General features: G+C 36.8%; 1 protein-coding gene across 4 annotated transcripts in view; it reads right to left on the minus strand.

Moving 5' to 3' along the window:
* Positions 1 to 14,257, minus strand: part of RPGRIP1L (RPGRIP1 like) — a 98,462-nt gene that overhangs the window by 83,762 nt on the left and 443 nt on the right. For all 4 annotated transcript variants that reach the window (XM_070771933.1, XM_070771931.1, XM_070771932.1 and 1 more), the window contains exons 2-6: positions 10,918 to 11,009; positions 9,215 to 9,359; positions 5,792 to 6,090; positions 3,346 to 3,448; positions 1,663 to 1,806 (exon numbers count right to left, since the gene is read on the minus strand). In XM_070771933.1, the coding sequence (XP_070628034.1) occupies positions 1,663 to 1,806; positions 3,346 to 3,448; positions 5,792 to 6,090; positions 9,215 to 9,359; positions 10,918 to 11,002 (776 nt within the window). In that variant the 5' untranslated portion in view covers positions 11,003 to 11,009. The remainder of the gene's footprint in view (positions 1 to 1,662; positions 1,807 to 3,345; positions 3,449 to 5,791; positions 6,091 to 9,214; positions 9,360 to 10,917; positions 11,010 to 14,257) is intronic.

Consider the following 14,257-nt stretch of genomic DNA (forward strand, 5'->3'; position numbering starts at 1 on the left):
ATATTCATTTTTCTTTTGCTCTGCACTTAGAAGGGTACAGAAATGTCAACATATAGAATTTCATTACATAATTTAATTTTACACATAACTTTTTAGGAATAGAAATTAGTAGGGATAATATTAATCTTTTAAATCTCTGAAATAAAAAGTCTGCTTTATTTTTTTTACAAACAAATCTATTATGTATCTTAGCTTTTTCAAATATTACCATGTGAGGTTAGTTTGTGAAAAGAGAATTAAACTCTGATTCTGAAATGAAAAAGTGGAAAATCATGCTTGGTTTTTTGAGAACCAAGTCACATATCACTTGGTAAGGGGAAAACCAAACACAGAATCTAGGACTGGTTTTAAAAAAAAATCAAGAGAGAAATAAAAGGAACAAGATCTAATAATCATATGCAATGTGTAGACCTCATTTGGATTCTAATTCAAACAAACAGCAAGAAGTCATCTTCAGAGAGGTTGGAATATAAAATAAGTTATTAGATGGTGTCAAGGAATTGCTGCTAATTTTGTTAGGTGTGATAATGGCATGGTGATTACATTTAAAATTCCTTATCACACAGAGCAAATATACTGAAGTATATATAGGTGTGATGACATGATATTTGATAGGGGCTAATTAATTAAAGAACATGAAGGTGAAGGAAAGATGAAACAAGACATGTTGATAACTGTTAAAGTTCAATGATGAGTATATGAGATTTCAATATATTACTCTTTCTGCCTTTGGATATCCTTGTTCCAAACAAAAAAGAAAAGGGCCAAAAGGAAGAAAATAATTCAATAAAGAATACATTAAAAAGGTAAAGTCTTACTGGAAGAACAGCATGGAAGCACAAAAATGAGAGAAGAGGTATTAGAAACCAACAGATGACAAAAGAGGATGGGAAAGAAAACACTACATATTATCCAACATCAAAAATGAAGAGGCAGGACTTCCCTGGTGGCTCGTGGTTAAGAATCCATCTGCAAGTGCAGGGGACACGGGCTTGATCCCTGGTCTGGGAAGATTCCACAGGCAGCTAAGTCTGTTTGCTGAACCACTGAAGCCTACACACCCTGGAGCCTGTGCTCCACAACAAGAGAAGCTACTACGGTGAGCAGCCCACACGCCGCAGCAACAAACACCCAGTGCGGCCATAAATAATAAGCCTTGTTACAAAAAAATGTAGGGGCAGCAAGGAGACTACTGAAGGGCCCCAATGTCCCCATAATGATCAGCATCAGTCAGTGCAAGCTCTCAATGTAAGGAGAGGTAACATCTTTATGGGATGGAGAAAACGGGTACTGTACTACAGAATTTACTACCTTTTATGGGTGGGAAAGAAACTTGAACAAGGTTGGGCTTATTCACAAGGTATGCCAACAGCTGAGTCCTTGTCACACCTGTTTTTCTTGGTAGGTACAATCAAATGGTATCAGTGCTTCCTATGGTTTTGGTAAATGAGCAAAGGCGACAAGGTGAGGCAGAGTAGGCCAGGGAAAAACGCCACTAGCCTTGAGCTGTTGATACCAGTAGGTCTGCAGCAGGCTTATATGAAGAATGCAAAGTAAAAACATGATTTTTTAAATAGACTAGACTTATCCTTCTATGGCACATGATAAAGTATTTTAAACTAATTTTGACCTTATCAAAGTGCTATTTCTGTTTTAACATACCTTTGATCTGTAGCCTGATGTTCTCGAAGCTGAAGAAGAGATAACTCAATTTCATTTTCTTTTCTCCTCAACTGAGTTTTCAGGATCTCTGCCAAGCGCTCTAACTCTTCTATCTGGCCTCTCTGTGACTCAATAACATTTTCTCTGAAATAAAGAATCTTTACAAGAATTTGTAGTTTGAGGCAAAATCTGCAGGATTTAAGATCAGTACAAAGAAAGTGCTTCATAGTAAAGGGCAAGCAAAAGTTAACAATTTTAGCTTAACTGCCTCTGAACAGTGAAATAGTAGCAGATTAAATCTAATGATTTGGGAATACATATGGAAGAACTCAAGGGCTTCCCTGGTGGCTCAGCAGTAAAGAATCTGTCTGCCAATGCAAGAGATGAGGGTTCGATCCCTGGGTCAGAATGATCCCCTGGAGTAGAAAATGGCAACCCACTCCAGTATTCTTGCCTGGGAAATCCCATGGGCAGAGGAAGCTGATAGGCTACAGTCCAGCGAGTCACAGAGTTTGACAGGACTTAGCAACTAAATAACAACAACAAAATGAAAGAATTCAAGGTACTGCTTTATATTAGATAATGTCTTAGGCAATGGGCTAGACTGCAGTTCAATTCAACATAGTATTTACTGGTTACTTGCTATACACTCTGAGATCTGGTCATCTTCAGATAATTTATGCACCTTTGTTCTTTTATATGCACACTTGCCAATACCACCCAAATTAACACTTTATAGAGAGAAGGCAAGAAATTTGCAAAACATAACTTAGTGGTCTTTGGTTTATATTTTCTCTCTACCAGGTCTGGCAGCATCCCAGTGTACTGAGCCTCAGCACTGGTGTGAACCCCGGCTTTTCTGCTTACAGGTAACAAGATTAGGCTAGTCTTTTAGTTTTGTTCCCTCACAGGCAATCATTACTGTAATTGGTATTTAAAATATTCAGAAGAAAAAAATGAAGCCCATATTATTCTTAAGCAGCTACCTAAAATATGATATTCTTTGTCTCATGTTTTCTCTCATTTAGAATTGTGACTTTTTGATGATCCAGGTGAAGACCTGTACTGTAGATAAGGTAGATTCTTATCTTTATTTGTGACTTACAGACACTGAGATTACCATGAGGCTTTCATTAACGGAAAAGTAAGCTAAATGTGGCAGAAGTAACTTTTTTGAAACCATAGTATGATGAAGAATGAAGTACCGTAGAATCACAGGGAAACAAAATCTGACATCCATATGTATTTGATAGCTCCAAACTTTTAAGCCACTCCCTCCAATTCCTTTTTTAAACCACAGAAAGGCTAATTAATTCATGATCTAAAAAAAAAAAAAAAAAATGAAAGAAAACTACCTGTAATTCTTCTGAGAATGAAAATGTTGCCTGTTAAGCTTATACTATTCTAAATGACTGGGCTTTATGCCATTCCTTTGAGGGGGAAATTATAATAAAGAGAACTATTCTCTCTCTAAACGCTTCCAATGATGCAGTTGGTTAAGATATTCATTTTCCTCATTGTACGGCAAGCATGCTATGTAATACCTGTTCTTGACTCACAGATCTAGCTAGAGGAAATTTTTTGTACATAAACCAATTTTGTTTAAAATAAAGGAGAGGGAGGGATCAAAAGAGACATGATCAATATAAAGGGGTCTAAAGGGATCACAAAAAGCATACATACAAATTTCTTATTTCTCCTCTGGCTTCTTTGAGTAAACTGTTGCTATATTTTGTAGGCATGGTTTGCACAGTTTCTGCTACATCTGTATCTTGGAATTTAATACCTAAAAATAAATTAATAGGATCATACAAGCGAAGTTAGAAAAGAAGGACCCTTGATTTGCTATCATAAGGAAATCTGTAATATAAGCAAGTCTCTTCCATACTGAGAGATGCGGGCTGTACAGTACAGAGAATGAGACATACATTGCCAAAAGAACGGTTAGATCTCAGCCACCAGCTGGCATGAAATAAAGCACAGCACCAAGTACTGCTCATTTAACAAATTCTACTATGTAAACCAAATTACCCAGAAATATTTATTCAACTTAGATTTAGAACTTCGGAAGTAAATTTTGAAAGAACCAAAGTTTTAAATTTAGGTCTTTACAATATAAACTGAGGTATGAAGGAAAAAGTTTTCAAAATCATGATTTTTTTTTTTTTTAGTATTTTTGATAAAGGTTTCTGGATTTTTAAATTACTCATTCACACCATTTGACTTTACATTCTGAACCTTATCCTTATTTGTGTGACTCATAGATACTGTGAACATAAGTAAAAATGTTTCCTCTATTTTGATTTATTTTACCTTAATAAGAAAATCCATATTTCAACAAAGGTAAGTTGAGATCATTAATAAGATTCCAAATAAAACATTTTGTTGCTGAACTTAAATATAATTTTGCTTATAAAAATAATTATATGTAATTTTTATAAACCTAATCCCATTGTTAAAAATAATGAGACATTCTTTTAATTATAAAAGTTACTTCACACTTATACAATAATTAAATGATTAGCTTTTGGTAAATAAAGTGAATACAAAGAAAATTTAGTCTATATGAGTAACATCTTCAAGTCTCTTCTGTTCTGTGGCTCTTCTATAAGGAGAAACTTCTATCAAACAATTTAGACAGAAATTCATAGCACTAATACCTTGTCATACTAACCTAATATTTGGGCATTGTCTTTATTTAGCATAAATAGACCATAGGGATCATCTTTCCCAAGTCACAGGTGACAAAACTAAGGTTCAGACAGGATAAATGACTATTTAAAGGTAAAATAAATCATGGTATACCTACCATCTCCTGAACTTTCTTCTAATCTGGTGTTATCACTCCATTTTACAGATGGGGAAAATGAGGCTCTGGGAAGTCAAGTGCTCTCAAGATGTAAAAAGTTAATTAGCAGCCAAATGTATTTTTGATTTATAATTCATTATGATTACTTTGATTATATTCAAAGCCTATTGCCAATCTCACATAGCTCTGAGTAGCCAAGCCCTTTCATCCTGCAGCTGCCTCCTGCCTGCATGGAGGCCTTATTGACTTCAAAGGAACCCTGTCTAGGGAACAGATAGTGTTAACATTTTGGCTTGCAGAAAAAAAATAGAACAAATTTTTCTCTTTTTCTGTTCAGATGGTGTTTTTTATTCCCTTGATGAACTGAAATGAAAGTTTTACATGATTTTTTATTTCCCTAAAAATGTTTGGTCTTTATGTGAAGCATATTCCAAACGAAGATGAATTAGAACTAAAATTCTATTTCCTTCCATGGTGGTTGTAATGAAAAAAAATTTAAATAGTTATTGATTTTTTGCTTCATTAAAAATAAAGTCTGTGGGTGGAGAGAGCAAGTTTTATTAGAAATACGTAGGTTCTGTGTATAGTACTGAGTCTTCTATATGCAAATAAATTGCTTTGTAAGCTGGGTAGGTTTTAGGTGATCCATTTTCAACATAAGCAAAGTGATTGACCAGTGATGATTTCTTGGAGCGGGAAGAGACTTTTGTGGTCACTTGTTTACATCCTTTTATTCTACATGTAAAGAAAACTCAAGTTCAGAATCACTAGAAAACTTGTCCAAGGTCACCGAGAACCCAACTTTTTAAACCCCGAGTTATGTGCACATTTCATGGTCAAGCTGTCTCCCATGATGAGAAGATTTAAACAGTTCTGTAAAATTTATGGAAGGCCTTTGGACAAAGAACTTAAGTGTGATCATTCAGAACAATAGTGTGACCATATAAGCAAGCTAGTGGTTTCTCCATTTGCTTGAGTCAATGCGATTTTCATCACTGCCTATAAAAACCAACTAAAACTAAACTAAACCTGTATTTTATGTAATTTCATATATGCTTCTTTTACCTGTTAGGACGAATACTTATGTTCAATGTTTTACTAGACAAATTTGAGCATGATCTAGTGATTCTTATATAAAATGACCTTCATGTTAATGTGATTTTATCAAAGTGTCAAAAAAACGTTTTTTTTTTCTTTTAAAAGATGCTTAAAAACATAAATAATGTAGAAATAAAACTCTGTGTGTGTGTGTATGTATGTATGTGAGTGTAAAACAACCTATTAATTTAAATTTAGCGTTTAATGTAAGCTTTAGTTTACCTTTCCTGGGGCATTCCTGTAAGCCTGCGTTTTCATTCACTCTTCTACGCCCGGTGTTAACACGAGATTGCACATAACTGTACGGAGTGTGCCTGTGACCCTGGATCTGAAGTTGCTGCTTGGTTGAAATCAGTCTGCTTTTGAGGACTTCATTTTGTCTTTCAAGCTCATGAACTTTCTCTTGTAGCCGCTCAATCATTTCTTCCATTTCCACATCTCTTCCCAACCGCTTGGGGCCGCCACCAACCTGTTCATATCTTTTCTTGTCATTAACTAGCCGTATTAACTTGGTGGCCATTCTAGGGAAATAATAAAAAGATGAAAAGGAATGTGAGAAGTCAGCATAAAATGCATTCTGTTGAAAGGAACATAATCACTGTGAAGACTTCAGTGCAGAACCTGAATAATAAATTTCAGGTTTTGATGTAACTATTACTGCCTGTGAAGAATCCTTTGATGATAATTGAAACCACTGGGCAACAATCTGCTTTATAGCACTGACAAATAACAGTTTCCTAAGGCTTATCATTTAAGGTTAGTAAAGAGAGGACACATATTTACTCCATATGTTCCTCAAATGCAATTTTTAACGCATGACCTTATGTAGGAATGCTGTATGCACTTAAATGTAGCTACAGATTGTGGATGTGGTGGGTTATATCTGCAAGCCACAGTAAGTTAAAACTTTTCAAAAGTTTATTAAGACTATGCAGCATTTAGGTGATATATTGTTTTCAGTTTCTCTGGGATTAAGATATATTACAAATATAAAACTGTTAGAATGCATAGATACATATTAAAAGCCCAATGAAAAATTAAAAAGAAACCCAAATGCACCATTAAATGTTGCTCAGTGCTCCAGCAACATGCCTGTTTAATGGTAGAAAATAATTAGACACAAAAAAAGTTTTATTTCAATGTTGCTTTTAAATTTAGACATACACTGTGCTTTTGACATCTCAGGAGTTTATACCTTGGATTCTTTTAAGTTTTGATAAAAACTGGTTAGACAGAACAAAAGACAGAAAGGGCACATGGGGGTGATGTAATATACACGTACGGAAAACATGCTTGACAGTGAATGGAAAAATCTTGGCAGTACAAGAAAGAAAAGGTGGCTTTGATGAGAGACACAAGTTCAAGACTTTACAAAATTGGTCGCACATCTTCAATAGCTGATTCTAGTTTATAGTGAATCTATTTTTATAAAGACCCAGACAGGAGATTGAAAATAAAAACACACTTCATTTTTCTTTAAACGGAGTTTTGCTTTATTTTAGCCTGGTTATGGACAGAAGCTTTTACTTAAGAGAACAAAAGTGAAATAAAAAAAAACCCTTAATAGTTTTGGGATGTCATAGTACAACCTTTTGTTGCCCTGAGCGGAGTGCTCTGTAAAAGCGGTAGTAATACATGTCTATCTACACTTCTGGCTACTCGGCCTACAGCATGTGGCATGGCGGGGAGAGCTATGCATAACATAATCAGTTAAGATTGTTTTCTCTTTCCCTTGAGGCACATCCATTAAACATGCTTTATAAGGGATATAGGATAATAAAAACCAAGATCCAAGAGTACCACAAACACCCTAGTAAAATAATCAATGGATTAGTTCCTTTTCCACCTAATCCTGAGAAGGATATATCATTGGGAAGTTTGGGCAGGTATTGCAACCCAACAGAGCCATGCATGCTACCCAGCCCTCTCGGACCCTCAGCCCCACCAAATGCAGCTGCCACAGAGAGATGGTGGCCACTAAAATGAGATGCCAATCTAAATACCCGAATCTTCTGTTACACAGAGACTTTCACACAGAGATAGAGATTACGTTCAAAAGAAAGACATAGCTTTAATGTGGAAAAGCAGTCAATATCTAGAGAAAAGTAAACAACTCGTTTTTAAGGGAAGAGGAGTACACCCATAGAGAGGCTTACAATTCCTCCAAAGATATTGAAGGAAGCTTTGCCAAGAAAGATGATTGCCTCTCTTTGTCCGGTGATAGCAACAATATTCATTTGATTATTTTCTATTAATGAAATAAGTGACCAGGTAAAGTCTGAGTACTTCTTTAGAAAGGTAGTTTATCAAATCTACATTTATTCTAAAGTAAGTGAATCTAATTATATCTTACGGATAAAGTTCTATCCATGTATCTACGTAGTGTCAGTGGTGTGAAATCGAGAAGGAAATTAGAGCTTTGGGTTGTAGTGGTCAATGGATCACTATTCTCAGGGCTGAGTAAAATAAAATCCCTGGGGGTTAAATGGCTTGAACATGCCACAGGAGAGTGGCAGAGAGATAAAAGAACAGACGCATACAACTTGACTCCTAGCACAGTGCATTTTCCATTAAACTATGTAGCTCATTATTAAGTTGTTTTCTACTTTCTAGCTAGGACAAATTACTAATGAGGTCAAGGTTGTGAATTTAATTCTTTTACTGACCAATTAGGTTTACAAAGAAAAAAACTGTTAAGCAGTCACAGACTAAATGCCTCATTTAGACAGGGTGATGGCTGTTACTGATCAGGAAAAGAGTCAGGCAAGTGAGTCACATGTCTTGCAAAAAGACATCATCATGACTCAAAAACCAACTCAAAGTAAAAGCTCTGCACAAAGCAGGTCAGTGGGTCATTAAAACAAAGTCCACAGAGTAGAAACTGACTAGAAGTCATTCCTTTAGAGGCTAAGTTCCAAGCAGAAAAAAATAATCTCTATCTTCCTTCTTCGATCACTGTCTCACCTTTGCATTGTATCTAGAACATGAATACAGATCTGTCCATGCTCACACATGAGAATGAACTTTAAGTCACACATTCAGAAAACAGTCGAGTGTTCCTGAACAAGAAAGAATGAAAGATATCTATTCTTAAGAAATAATTCCTGCAGAAATTGTGCACACAAAAGTGAGTTTCTTTAGAAACAGTAGACTCTTTGAAATAAATATAGATTCTAGATTAATCCAAGCGAAGTAAAATATGTTCCAGATAGTGATGTTTTTACTTAGTAAACCCCAAATCTTAAAGTTAGAACATGCATTCTAACAAGTTAGAATAGCTAATTACTTTTTTAAACTTTCATTTCAAATCAGGACCTCTAGAGAACAGATATTTTGGCCATTTGCTTATTAAACTATATATTAAAACAAAAGTTACTTAGAGATATGATACACTCACGGCACTCATAGCTATTAGCTCTTTCTTTCAAATGGCAATTTCAGACATAATAAAAACTCCTAATCTTTTTGTTTTATTATACTAGTTTGTAAGATTTTCCATTTTTAAAATTGTATTTATTTACAACCTGCCTTGCTCCAAAAAAAGATTCAAGGTGGGGTTTTCAATTAAGTTTATAGAAAAGCATATCCTCCAAACTTTACAGAGTCAGGGAAAAAAAAAAAAAGCTAAAAGCTTTTTATCATAACCTTTTAATTTTATCCTCTTGCTTGCGGGCATGCTGTTTAAGTAAAATGTTCTCATCATGCAAACGCAAAAATCTGTCTTCCAGTTCCTCACGACTGATACGTGACACTGCCTGGCGAGACTTCATTGTCCGTGTTGTTGAAGTTTCTGCAAAAATGCCAAGGTAATTAATAGTAGGATTACTTAAAAGAGCCTCTAAAAACAATAACTGTTGATAGTAACATAATCTCTGATGCTTTAGAAAATGTTATAGCATTGTTCATGTCACTGATTGGACCTAAGAACAAAAATCTTTGCTATTAATACTTTATATGCAATATTAAAGATATGAGTAACAATAGTTTCCATTCAAAAATGTATTCCAATAACTGTCTTTAAGAACATAAGATGGAACTCTGATTCAATAAAGACTTTTCAATTTGTATGCTGAATGTTGAAAAAAACTAAACTAAAAGGGTATCTGGAAGTATTTTTTTTTTTGCAAAGGTAAGAGTTATAACAAAAACAATATGATTATGATATTTTTCTGAGCTATGGGTGTTGGGTTATAGAAAATAAACTATAAAATCTGCAAGACCAAACAAACAAAAACCTTTGCAAATCATTTATAAGCTATCACACTTTTTTAAAGAACTTTTACACCTTTTAGCAGGTGTGTATGATATTTCTTTTACATATGCTTAAATTTGATATTTTCCTGTGAAGCTGGTCAATTTTCAACAGTCCTCCACAAGAAACAAAGAACAAATGGACAAAGATTAAAGCCCTATAAGGAGGTTACTGAGGGCAAGGATTGAACTTAGGGTATCAAATACTAAAAAATAGCCTTGCACATTTAAAATTTCTTTGTATTTGAATCCCCGACATTCCATTAAAGATCTAAAGCAATGCTGATACAGTCTATTTACTCTTAACAATAAAAGCTGTACAGTCAAATTTATTTTTTTCAATGAATAATGTTTTGACCACCTTTCTTTAGTACTTGAAGGTGGCTACCGGTAACACTTTGATTAACAAGCTTGTAGAGAAGACGTAGTGGAATATATTTGACATCATCGGCTTCTCGGTGACAAATGCTGTGGCATGACAGCATGGCTGACATTCTGTACACACAAACAGGAACACAGACCTACACTCTAAATTGTTCCTTAAAGCAGTACTTTTCTTTTTCAATTTGAAAGTGCTTTTTAGCTCCATAGCAACCACTAAAGTGATAAAAGGACAAAGAAAACCTTTAATGTGTATTAATTTGATAAAACAAAGTCAATATTGCTTCGATAAACAAACCATTTTGAGATACTCTACTTGAAAGGCAAAATTTTTTAAATATGGCATTTCCTCCCATATAAAACTTCAGCATAAAGAAACATTTTAATGGTGAATGTGATTTAAACCAGGCAATTCAGTTTGGAGGCTTGGTACTCTCTGTGTAGTTCCACTGATGTGTGGAATTTTAAGAAGATGATTTATAACAATTCTTTATCAGAACAGAGGGGGATTTTACATTTTCTATGAGCTGTTGATAATTGATGCTTGCAGTAAAATACCATATGTTGTTCTAAATTCTCCATCTTCTTGTTTAGTCCAATCAAGAGCTATATAGTTCCTTTCAATGGCTTTGTTTGTATGAATATCAGAAATACTTTAAAAGTAAAGAAGTTACTGATCAAAGTTCATAACTGTAATATGTAACAGCTGGCCATACCTTGCAACCCTCCCATGCCAAAGAGATTTAGACCTATATCTTTCACAGGCAGGTCTCCTGCAGTCTCATCAGTGGGACCAGACATTGCCTATCTGTGGAGAAGAGAAAATTCAAATAAAATCTTTCCAAGTTGTAACATTAACTATGCAATGGAATGAACCAAATAAAATGAATAAGGCACTAGAACTTTAATGGACATCTTATTGCCCACATGTGCTGCTTGAAGAAGATGAAAGCTTCTATTTTAAAAGTAATACTACATTCAATCATGGAGCCAGTGTTCCTTTCAACAGTATATTTCCTATAGTTTGCTGAGGAAATGAGGTAAGATTATCATTCTTCCTTCCCTCTTCTTCTTCTTCCTCTGTTTGCAAAAAAAACCCAGAAAACAAAACCTTCCCCAAATTTAAGAAAGACCTCCTGTCCATCCTCCATCCCTTTCTCTGCTCCCCAAAAGAAAGCAGGTATCAAAATACTTCAGTCAGGAACTTGATTCAAATGGTTGTTCTATTACTTACTGGCTGGTCAAGTCACTAATCATGTGCAGAAAACACCACCTGTTGTTAAAAGTGGAGAAAACAACACCTGTTCTCACAGAGTTATTTTAAAGGTACATGAGATAGTAAATTAAAGGCATTTAACACATTTGCCGGGGATGTTAATGTCACTTGAATACTAATCTTCAGCTTGATGCACAAGGGAGTTGGTAGTTTTCTGCGAAAGAGGTTTCATAAATTCACCAGCTGGATTTGTTTTTGTTGTGTCTTTTGTTGCCATGAAGTCTAGGTCCCAGGGCTTCCTACCTCCATGTACATGCTGTCCAGCTAATTCTGGCATTTTTACAGTTTCTGTTCTTTACAGAGATGCACCATAGTAACTTAGTTTCATATGTGGATGTGGGTGGTTCATGCAACCTTTAGTAATGCAAAGAACCAGTGAAGATGGCCTAAGGCAGAGGTTCCCAATCTCTAGCACACTGGTCCTAGAATACAGTCTGAGAGAATAAACCAATGCCTCATTCACCTCTGTATTCTCAAACGCTGGGACAGAGCTAGGCACATAGCTGGCGTTCATTAAATAGTTGGCAAGTGAATGAATGGAGTCCTTGGGGCTTCAGGGTCTGGAGCCAGAGGTGGTTTCCAAAATCTTGTACGCATTATGTGTATATGCATTATCTTTTAGAGACAGGGTTAATAACTTTTATTATAACTCATCAACGTTGCAGACCACTGAGTTTTTACTGTGACGTAAACAACAGACATATGCCTGGGATATCATCTACTTCTTTTGGAAACACTCCTACAGGAGAGGACAATTTAGGAACCAAATTATCAAGAAGTTTAAACACAGGACAACTGTGAAAATGATAACTTTTCCACAGTAGAATTATGGTGGCTTTTATAATAATAACAATAATGAAGGTGATGGTGTTAACATTAATTGAATGCTTAGTAAGATGTGCCAGGCACTCTTGAGGTTGTTACTAAAGTGTGTCCTACTTTACAAATGAAGAAACCAAGACAACAGCTTAGGGAAGCTGCCCAAGGTCACACATCTATGAAGTATCTGTTTGGCACTATTTTTGATGGTCAAAACTGGGAAGCAGGCAGGTGGTGTTACTGGCATCTAGAGGTCAGAGATGATGCTAAATATCCCAGAGGTCTCCAGTCTTTTTTGGCACCAGGGATCAGTTTCATGGAAAACAATTTTTCCATGGACCAGGGTGGGAAGGACAGCTTCAGGATGATTCAAATGTGTTACATTTACTCTTTATATTTCTGTTATTATTGCATCAGATCCACCTCAGATCATCAGGCACTGGATCCTACTATAGTGTACAGGAACCACAAAAAAGAATTATCTGGCCCCCAATGTTAATAACGCCAAGGTTGAGAAATAATGCATGATGTTGCAATGCCTCCCCAACAGTTTCATACAATCATTCCTGGTTCACTATGTGCCACTCACTGTTCTCTGCTGCTGCTGCTGCTAAGTCGCTTCAGTCGTGTCCGACCCTGTGCGACCCCAGAGATGGCAGCCCGCCAGGCTCCCCCGGCCCTGGGATTCTCCAGGCAAGAACACTGGAGTGGGTTGCCATTTCCTTCTCCAATGCATGAAAGTGAAAAGGGAAAGTGAAGTTGCTCAGTCGTATCCGACTCTTTGCGACCCCATGGACTGCAGTCTACCAGGCTCCTCCGTCCATGGCATTTCCTAGGCAAGAGTACTGGAGTGGGGTGCCATTGCCTTCTCCGCACTGTTCTCTAGATTCTTCAAATCCATGGTACCCTTGCCTTGCTCAAGGTCTTTGCACTAGCTGGCTCCTCATTTTTTGGGGCTCAGCTCAATCATTTTTTTCCCAGAAGCCTTCCCTTAGCATCCAATGCTACCATTCTCTTCCTCCCAACTTCAGCACTGTTTATTTCTTTTACAGCCATCATCCCCATTTGAGATTATCACGTGTGCAAAGCAAGTCGCTTCAGTCATGTCCAACTCTGTGCAACCCTATGGACTGCAGCCTGCCAGGCTCCTCTGTCCATGGGATTCTCCAGGCAAGAATACTGGAGTGGGTTGCTGTGCCCTCCTCCAGGGGATCTTCTGGGCCCAGGGATCGAACCTGCATCTCTTATACCTACTTGCATTGGCAGGTGGGTTCTTTACCACTAGCGCCACCTGGGAAGCCCGAGATGATCATATTTACTGCTATTTACTATCTTCATTGGTCTTCCCTGGTGGCTCAGACGGTAAAGAGTCTGCTTGCAATGCGGGAGACCAGGGTTTGATCCCTGGGTCAGGAAGATCCCCTGGAGAAAGAAAGAGCAACCCACTCCGGTTTTCTTGCCTGGAAAATTCCATGGATGGAGGAGCCAGGCGGGCTACAGTCCATGGGGTCGCAACGAGTCGGACACGACAGAGCGACTAGCACTTGCACGTACTTGCACTATCTTCATTACTACTTCTTCTATACTAATAAAGTAGAAGCATCTTGAGACCCGCATCGGTCCTGTTCCTAGCTGGTAGAGAATAGTGCCTCAGGGCACAGGGTGGACGCCAGTATTCATGTTTATGGAATGAATAAATGAATACTTGGTACTGAGGCTAAAGAGTAAACAAAGTCTCTACGGTCACGGAGTTCATAGTCTATAGGGTACTCACGATAAACAAATAATTGTAAATAATTAAGCAAATAAGTCACTTGGGAGGCTTAGGAGTTTCTCAATCAACTTGTTGTTCAGTCGCTAAGTCGTGTCGGACTCTTCGCGATCCCATGGACTGCAGCTCTCCATGCTACTCTGTCCTCCACTATTTCCCTGAGTTTGCTCAAATTCGTATCTACTGAGGC

The sequence above is a fragment of the Bos indicus genome, chromosome 18 (assembly GCF_029378745.1).
Source record: "Bos indicus isolate NIAB-ARS_2022 breed Sahiwal x Tharparkar chromosome 18, NIAB-ARS_B.indTharparkar_mat_pri_1.0, whole genome shotgun sequence".
NCBI classification, from domain to species: Eukaryota; Metazoa; Chordata; class Mammalia; order Artiodactyla; family Bovidae; genus Bos; species Bos indicus.